Consider the following 9,239-nt stretch of genomic DNA (forward strand, 5'->3'; position numbering starts at 1 on the left):
AATACGAATAATAATAATCCATATCATCACCCGTTATATTTTTATTATATTTTTGGAGATATGCTTTTAAATCATAATAATCAAGAAAATTTTGATAAAATACTAAATCATCAATTAAAATTTTTAAATCTGTGTTATCCATTTATATAAAATATAAAATAAATGTTTTAAGGTGCCCACCTCTTTGAATCATAGTATCAAAACCATTATTAACGGTTCCTTTTGTCTCTTCTGTGGCATTTCATTAAATAAATGGCATACAACATCCATTTTCACAACATACAGCCTTAGTGTGTGCTCCTGTTAATGCAGTCTTACCAATTGTTAAGCGAGTCATTGACCCGTTTTTTAAGTTGTAAATTAATATTCTGACCATCAAATATCACTTTATCATTTATTATATCCAAATAATTTTTAGGTGTTAATTGTTTATTTTGTCGTAAACTAACACCTTTCATTTTTTGTGCAATCTTTTTAAAATCACCTCCATCAATTGAACCGTTGAATGAAGTATAACACTTAGGGCATAAAGCAACCATGTTATCACCTTGTTTCTCAATTGCTAAACCCAATAACTTCTTCTCATGTGCTTTTTCTTCAGCTTTATTCTTTAATTTAGGTTTAAATTTCTCATCAAAACAGAAGAAATCAAAAGGTGCGAATTTGTAAATGTTTTTATCATAAAATTGTTTATCGGTAACAATTGCTTGAAATGCTTGAGTGTTAGGAAGATTTGGGTCGCCAGCGATTGCCCAATAAGATGAATCAGTATCACCTTCAATGAAATGAAAACGATTAACATCCATGCATTTATACATAAAATCATAAATGAAAACCAAATACCAGTATTTTGCATTATCTAAAGTGAAGAATGCCTCTTGTAAACATGTATCACATCTATAAAATCTATCTTTGAGCATCACTTGATACGTATCTTCACCTATTTCTCTTATGTTTTTAAACTTATTTGACATACATGCAACGCGTGCCTTCTGTGCATTCATTATTTTAGTCTTTGCGTAATTTTGTGTATTCATTGCATCGTAACCATATGATCCATTAAGTGAAATCTTGCAAAATAAACTTTTTCCTTTATTTCCTTCTAATTCAGCCTTTTGTCTTTCGTTCATAAATTCGTTCGCAAATTCATTAAAGCAAGTATTTTTCGTAAATGTTAAAATTGATTGAATGTCATCAATGATAAAATGAAATCTGTCTATTAGATACCAAAGATAATAAGAAGAAAATGGTTGATATTGGTTGTGTGTTGATGCTAACTGAGTTAATTTTCTTTGTTTCTGGTCAACTGGTAGATTGTTTGATTTCATGTAATTATACATAAAACTGCCAATTGTTTTTTCATCTGTGATAATATCTAAGTTTCTTATTATCGGTAAAAAGTTTATGTAATCATTAATGTATTTTTCATCAATGTGACCCTTTACTTCAGCCACGAATAAAGTATTTTTCTTTCTAATAATTCCCAGTGCTTTTGCTTTCTTTGTTGCTGTATCACAAATGATAACACCATTCAATCTTCCCGGCATATACATTTTATGGTTAGTATATTGAATGAAATCATGAGGATTAGATGAAAATGATGAAGGATATAATGAATTAAAGTCAACTCCAACGAAATGAGACATGATGTTGGTGGTGTCCTCATTTGATACAGTTTTAGTTTCTGGATTATATGAAAGTTTATTAATGTGCGTGATTCCTTTAAGATTTACACGATGTTGAACATTTGATAGACCACCAGTAATTCCATTACGGAGAATGTGATAAGCTTCAACTGAATCTAAAGTCATTGGTAAATTATTTTTTAATGCATAATTTCTTAAATTGATTCTTAAACGTTGAACATCTTCATCTTTATTTGATTTTACGACATTGCAATAACAACACATTAACTGACAATTTTCTTTGGTATGTGGTTTTTCATTATCGATTCTATCCAATGTTGGTTTATTTGCATATGTAAACGCTTTACCACACATTTTGCATTTAGATGAAAGGATTAAATCATGATAGTATTGATAGTCATCCATTGAAACATTATTTTTAGTATCCCTTTCTGCTTTTTCATCTTGTTTCTTATATGCTTCAATTTTATATTTCCAATACTTTTTCGTTAATTCAAAACTTGATTCCGAAACAATAAGAATTACCGAAAAAGTGACAAAACATCAAAAACAGGGAGGAGGTCTCAATTTTTATTACTTATATTATTTTACAATATTTATATAAATACTCTTTATAATATATTTTACTATAAAATTATACCTCAAATTCAAATATTTAAAATATTATTTACATAATTATCTCAAAATTATATTTTTATATATTATTTTTCATATGTATAAATCATATAATCTATATCTATGCAAATCTCATCTAATTTTTTTTTGAAACAAACCGCTACCATTTTATAATGGTCCATCTTAAATTCATCATAAATTCTGGTACATGTTAGTACCAGAGTCTTCAAATCTCAAAACACTCTGGTACTAACATGTACCAGACGCGAGTTTCCAATGCCCTCGTACGATTTTCTATTAAGATCTTCTTGAATGAGAAGGTCTTCATAGAAACTCGTACGAGGGCTTCTCTTTTAAATACTCTGGTACCTGCTGGTATCGGAGTCGACTTTACAGCCCTTTCCCCAATTTTGAAGCTGGGGAAAGTTTTCAAGCAATGAAAGGGAAGCTCTCGCTATGAGGTGAAAATCTAGAATTTTTACCTCATAGCGAGTAATCCTTTGTTAATTGCTTGAAAACTTTCTTCAAATATCAAAATTTCGAGGAAAGTTTCCTTGCTTCAAAGTAGAGATGGAGCCCTTTGAGCCACTGCATATAGGTCAGTAACTCAAAATACTCCATCTCTACTAGAAATCGCCAAAATTTGGGTCGCAATCTTTGAAATGCGACGCAAGTTTTGGCAATTTCGCGAGGGACTTGCTCCATTTGGTGCATAGATTCACACTCTATGCACCAGATGGAACAATTCTTTTTGCTGACAGCGGGAAACTTTGTCTGAATAGTTTAACATTCAGACAAAGTTTTCCGCTGTCAGAGAGGGAATGGAAGGGTAAGAGGTATATATTCATAATATATACCGCTTACTCTTCTATTCCCTCAAGAAAGTTCAAAAACTTGGGTGCAATCAGTTCTGATTGCACCCAAGTTTTTGAACTTTATATAAGGAATTGTTGGCTAGATGTACTGATCATGAATCAGTACATCATAGCCAACAATTCCTTCGCAAACAGTGGGAAACTTTGTCTGAATAGTTTAACATTCAGACAAAATTTCCCGCTGTCAGGGAGGGAATTAGAGGGTGGGAGATATATAGATAGACTATAAATCTCTCACCCTTTAATTCCCTCAAGAAAGTTCAGAACTGATTGCACCCAAGTTTTTGAATTTTGTATAAGGAATTGTTGGCTATGATGTGGATAGCCGCTGCCAGACCAAATGAATTAACCGTTGTGAATAACGTTTCTGAATCTTTATTTAAAAGATAAAATATCACGATTTTGGCTGCGTTAAAAATCAAAGAATTGATGTTTTTGTCAAAAATCTTTTAGAAGAAGTTGCACCCAATTACTTTTATCGTATTAAAAACGATTTACTTCAAACAGGTTTTATTCCTTCAATTAGAATTCGCGAGCCTCAAAAAAAAAAAAAAAAAAAAAAAAAAAAAAAAAAAAAGGGAGTGGGGCTTCCAGGCACTTCGTGCCTTCTAGCCCTGAGGATGATTGATATAATGAAGTTTTTTTTTTCTTGGGGTGGTCTTCCAGGGGCTACGCCCCTTCTAGCCCACATAAATGAAGTTCTTATATTCGGAGGGCTTCCAGGAGCTTTTCACAAATTATATATGTTTTCATGTTTTGTCGAAACTTCTTCATCGTAAATGTTTTGTCAAGACTTCTTCATCGTAAATGTTTTGTCAAACATGAACGTAAATGTTTTGTCAAGACTTCTTCATCGTAATGAGCGTAAATCAGACAAAAATAATGTTTATGTTAGAATGTTAGATCTAACACCTTTTCTAACATGTTTTCTAACATCGTAGAAAACTCATGATTTCTTCGTAAATGTTTTGTCGAAACTTCTTCATCGTAAATGTTTTTAACTTCACTTAAAATGCCACGTAAGCTACGTAAGAATATACGTAAGAGGAAGAGAGCATTGAAACATCCAATAGTAAAACTGACACCACAACAACAGTTGCAACAACAAATGCTGAATGACCCCACTATGTTGCAACAAATGTCAAGCAATCCTATGCTTTTAAACCGAGTTGTTGGTGCACAGAGTGGAGGTTTAAGAGCGGCACTTTTAGCGAAAATGGCAGGCTATGGTGGAGCTGCAGACGGAACAGCCTATAACCCTCAAAGTCAAAAATGAATTTGAGTTCACTCAAAAATCAAATAACAGATGTCAAAAAGTCAAACATAGACATACAGAAGCAAATAAGTGAAAACGAAAAGAAACTAGAATATGACAGACACACAAAGAAACTCAATGAGTTAAACGTAGAGAAAAAGAAGAAAGAAGAACAACTGAAAGAACTAAGTACAGAGGAATATGCGAAAAAAGTGTCAGAAAAAGCAGCAGAAGTAGCAAAAATGGAACAAGATGTTGTAAATTTGAAAAACCATACTACTCAATATAAAATACTGAAAGATGAAGAGATAAAACAAAAAGCCCTGAAGACATAATGGATAGCGATGAGTATAAAAAAGAAGTTGAAGCAAATGTAAAGGCAGAAAAACTTTTACAGTTGCAAAACCAAACCGTACAGTATGAAAAACTTAGCACAAGAAAGTAAAAATAACGACGCAGCCATGCAAAAGGCAATGAAAAGCGCAGAATATATAAAAGCTAACAATGACTGGTTAGATGCCCAAGCCAACGCTAAAGCAGCCCAACTCATAGGGTCAATAAGGACAAAAATACAAGCGGATGAAGATAGTTCAAATGAAGCTTTAACAAATGCTGACTTTAAGAACGCCTTCGAAGCTCTTCATAGTAAGGTGAAACAAGTGAACGACTTCTCATCTGGAAAGAAACTGAAGTCTGAAGGTTTCGACAAAGAGTTAAAAGAAGTAGCACAAAATATGACGAAAATAACAGATGCAGCAACGAGACAGGCAGTTCAAAGTGCCTATGACGCCGTTAGAGCAACTGTTGTGGAAAGTCAAGAAAAAGAGTTACAACAGACCAAAACAGACCTAGTAAATGCTTTCTTAAAAACGAAAAGTCAGGTAGGACATTACGCTGCAGATGGAACATATGTGCCAGCTGGTGGAACTTATATACCACCAAACCCTCCAAGAGAAAGCACCTGCACCAGGACTACCTAGAACATTTACATCGTCACATGGACACAGACACAGGCATGCACAACAACCAGCACAACAACCACCTCCACAACCAGCACAACAACCAACAGTTCAAAACCCTGCACAACAACCACCTCCACAACCAGCACAGCAACCACAAACAGAGAAGGACATAAAAGAAGTAGAGAACAAGGAAACCAAGAATTCTTAAAAATGCTTAAAGAAGAGTGTGGTTTCCCAGATACTGTTGACTTTAGTGACAGATATAAAGAAGCTATTGGAAAGTTCAAGGATGGAAATACTGACCCGAACCTATTTAGCTTTATGGCTCAGCACCAAAACGGATATAATCTCAAACCTGGAAAATACAAGCTCGCTAAGGGATATGATTTAATAGCATATCATCCAAATGACATGGATGAATTTACTCCGAGATATTTGATGTCAGAGCTAAATGACAATTCAACTTTCGTCATGAAACGCGTAAAAAATAGAGACGGAACGAAAGAACAAAAGCTTATGAATGCGGATGACGTAGATAGGGAAATTGTTGAAAACGGTCTCGGAATATATGAAATGCCAGCAGATGAGGTACAAGAAACTCCACAGGAAGAAGTTCAGATACAACCAGACATGGAAGAAATAGTTCAGCAACAACAGCTAGAAGAGCCTGAAGGAAACGAACAAGTCACTCCTTTGGAAACTAACTTCACAGAACTAGATGAAGATTTGGAACAGCCGAAAAATCTTGACCCTCAACAAGAGTATGCGGAGAATATGGAATATTTCCAAGAGTCTAAAAAAAATTCGGCTGACATAGTAGAAGAATATCGAAAAAATGTTTGCCGACATACAAAAGACTCCAACACCAGATGAAAATATTCAGCATAGAATGAAAGTACTGAAAGAAAATGTACACAAATACAACAACCCTTTTTACTTACGAGCATTTAACGTTCAATCTTCGGATGAACTCGGTGAAAATAAAAGGTTAAATTTCAAGAAAACATATAGAAATGAAACATTGTTTAAAGTTCATTCAGAACCTAACCAAGATGGAAAAAACCTACTTTTGTTTCTGCAGACGATGGAACTACAATGAGATGGGGTCATAAAGCTAATCCAGATAGGTGGTTCATAAACTTACAACCACAATTCCAAGAAGTTGTAGACGCAATGGAAGTCAATGGTGAACGAGATATAGCTGGTATTTTAAGCGCGGCTTTAATGCCATTGAAAGATATGAAACATGCAGATATTTTGGACCAGTATGAAATGAACATGGCTGATGGAAATATAACACCTGACGTTCTAGAACATTTATCTCAAAGAACTACACAGAACCATAGAGATGGTATATTTGGTGAAGAGTTTAGAAAGAAAGTTAGGGAGAGAGAAGGAAGAGAACCTATTGTACATGACCTTGCAAATGAAAGTTTACAAAATGTCATAAAAACTTACTTTGCAGACAATGAACTGAGAAGGGATGAATATTTAAGAAAACTCAAATGGACAGTACCAAATGAAATGTTAGTATTGAAAAACATGTTCCTTGACAAAATAAAACCAACTACAGAAATAAACGACGCAAGACTGAAAGATTGGGTAAAAGCTTTCCCATTCACAAAAGATATAGTTGGTAACATGGAAAGAAAACCAGAATGGCTACAAAAACATATATTTGGAAACGAGCTTATTCCATATGGACAGGCACTGTTTGAAGAGCTTGAACCAGAAACTCAGGAAAGAGTCATGCAAACAATACGCGACGACTCAAATACAGACTATGACAAACTCTTTCTAGGATATAGGTTACCTGAGATGGGCGACCAGAGCCAAAAGGCAAAAAGGACATGGGAAATTTGCAACATACTAGATGAACATAATGCAAAGATGCAACAACTTCAAGCAGAGGGCAATGAAGGAAAAAGAAGAGTTAAAAACTCAGTCAGGAAGAAAGTAAAGCTTGGTCCACGTGGGTTCTATTATGACATATAAATCCAACTATTCTATATTTTTACTCATATGAAATGTACGCCGCTCAGATATAACGCCAACAGTTTTGGATGCTATGAATGGAAATGTTTCCGAATGGTATAACGAATGCGACAATGCCATTAGAAGGTCAGAAATAGTTCCTGGAACTTACGAATATACAACTGCTGTTTCTTATGGAAACGTAGGTGAGTTTGGAGAAGGTTCTTCAACAACAGTAGATATTGCTTGCGACAGGTTTCATATTATTTCTATTGACAACTCATTCTTATACGTGGAACAAGACATTGAAATAAAACCTTCTGCCAAGTTGTCTGACAAGAAAGGTTGCAATGGAATTTTCTATGTCGGATACCAATATGCTCCAGAAGTTTTCATGGGATATAAGATATATTCTAACTCTGACTTAGTTCAAACAGTAACATGGGCAAACTATGAATGGTTCGCTTTGAGAAACTCAGTACAACCACAAGCTAGAGAACAAACAGACCAGTATGCAACTATTGAGAAAATAAGAAGACTTGACCCTAACGTTCCAGGAGTTTATGTTGACCTTTCTGGACAAACTGCAGCAGCAGTAACCAAAGTAAAACTGAAACTTAGAGTCCCTTTGTCATCTTTCCTCATCTTCAGGTTTTTAAGATACTTGCCAAACTGGGCAGGAAAAATTTCTATTGAACTTACTCCAAGCAAAAATAACTTAGTCATTGCACCAACACAAGACCCATTCACTCTTACAGACGTAAAGGGAACAAATAAAACGTCATTCGCCGAATTTTGCAAAGACAAAGTTGACTTAGACTTTGGTTTCTCAAACCTCAACACTGAAGTAAACTATTATTTCAATGCTGCTGGAGATGCTTGGGACCCAGTTAAGTTCACATGCGAAAAATTTGAATGCAAGAGAATAGAAAGCAGACTTGCAGTCTATATGTTGGACCCAGATATTTCAAATGCTTTAGCTGCCAAATATATTGCAGTTCCACTTATGTTCCCTATACACCAAATATCTGTCAAAGACTTTGCAGGTGAAGTTGGAAACCAAAGTGCTGACCCAGGTGCAAGAACAGATATTGCTTAACAACTGCAATGAAACATGCAGATACTATGTTTGTACTGTTCAGACGAACTATAAATGACTATTCTTGTTTCTACAACCCTGGTATTAAATATCATATAAACATAGATGGCAATATTATCCAAGAGAAGAATATTCTACAGTTGAGGATATGAGGTCATACAACTTGACATTAGATGCTATGAACTTAACAACAACTTCACACAACAACCATTAACCCTGAAATGCAAAGTTCTATTATGCCATATGTGAAAGTATGGACTCATACAGGAAGTCAAAAAACTCAATATACAAATGGAGACCGTTCAAACTTTTGGCTTGGCATTCCATTTGCTGACTCAGAAGACTTTATGGGTGGTATTTCAACTGTTGGTACAGTTCAAATACAATATACTGGTGACAGAGACGGTCCAGATGAATTGAAAGCAAAGAAGTTTACAAAACCAATAGCACTTTTCACGGAAGATGCTCTTTTGAAGATTCGTTCGATGAAACCTGCTGGGGCTCCTCAGATTGGCATAACGACAGCTTCCATCGAGCAGATTTTGGCAGCAGGTCAGTAAGTTGTTCTTGAACTGACTTCTCTCCGTCAAATATTGACAGTACGCCAGTTTTGATATAATATTGTATATTAAACTTACCTTTAGAAATATCGGTCAGTTTTGTTGTTATATATTTTTCCCAGAGGAAGAGATATACAAACAATGAAAATGTTATAGAATAGCAGTCTTTGCTGAACCAAAATTTTCATAAAGCAAAGAAAGTTGGTATAACTGAAAATGGTGAAAGTTCTTGAAGGCAGGAAAAATATAAATA

At 34.6% G+C, this 9,239-nt stretch overlaps 1 protein-coding gene and 2 pseudogenes across 3 annotated transcripts, besides 2 other annotated features; 2 read left to right on the top strand and 1 right to left on the bottom strand.

Moving 5' to 3' along the window:
- Positions 1-993: 993 nt before the first annotated feature.
- TVAGG3_0573240 lies at positions 994-1,978 on the bottom strand (annotated as a pseudogene). The gene has a single exon. A coding segment is annotated over exon 1 (985 nt).
- Positions 1,979-2,154: 176 nt separating this feature from the next.
- Positions 2,155-3,676: a mobile genetic element.
- Positions 3,677-4,408: 732 nt separating this feature from the next.
- Positions 4,409-6,075, top strand: TVAGG3_0573260 (annotated as a pseudogene). Its single transcript has one exon. A coding segment is annotated over exon 1 (1,667 nt).
- A 451-nt stretch (positions 6,076-6,526) lies between these two features.
- Positions 6,527-7,348, top strand: TVAGG3_0573270 (protein of unknown function, DUF4106 family; the record flags this gene model as incomplete). The annotated part of the gene is made up of 1 exon (XM_051238870.1): positions 6,527-7,348. The coding sequence occupies one exon, from the start codon at positions 6,527-6,529 to the stop codon at positions 7,346-7,348; it is 822 nt and encodes a 273-aa protein (XP_051096694.1).
- Positions 7,349-7,433: 85 nt separating this feature from the next.
- Positions 7,434-8,944: a mobile genetic element.
- The last annotated feature ends 295 nt before the right edge of the window (positions 8,945-9,239 follow it).

The sequence above is a fragment of the Trichomonas vaginalis genome, chromosome II (assembly GCF_026262505.1).
Source record: "Trichomonas vaginalis G3 chromosome II, whole genome shotgun sequence".
Taxonomy (NCBI): domain Eukaryota; phylum Parabasalia; order Trichomonadida; family Trichomonadidae; genus Trichomonas; species Trichomonas vaginalis.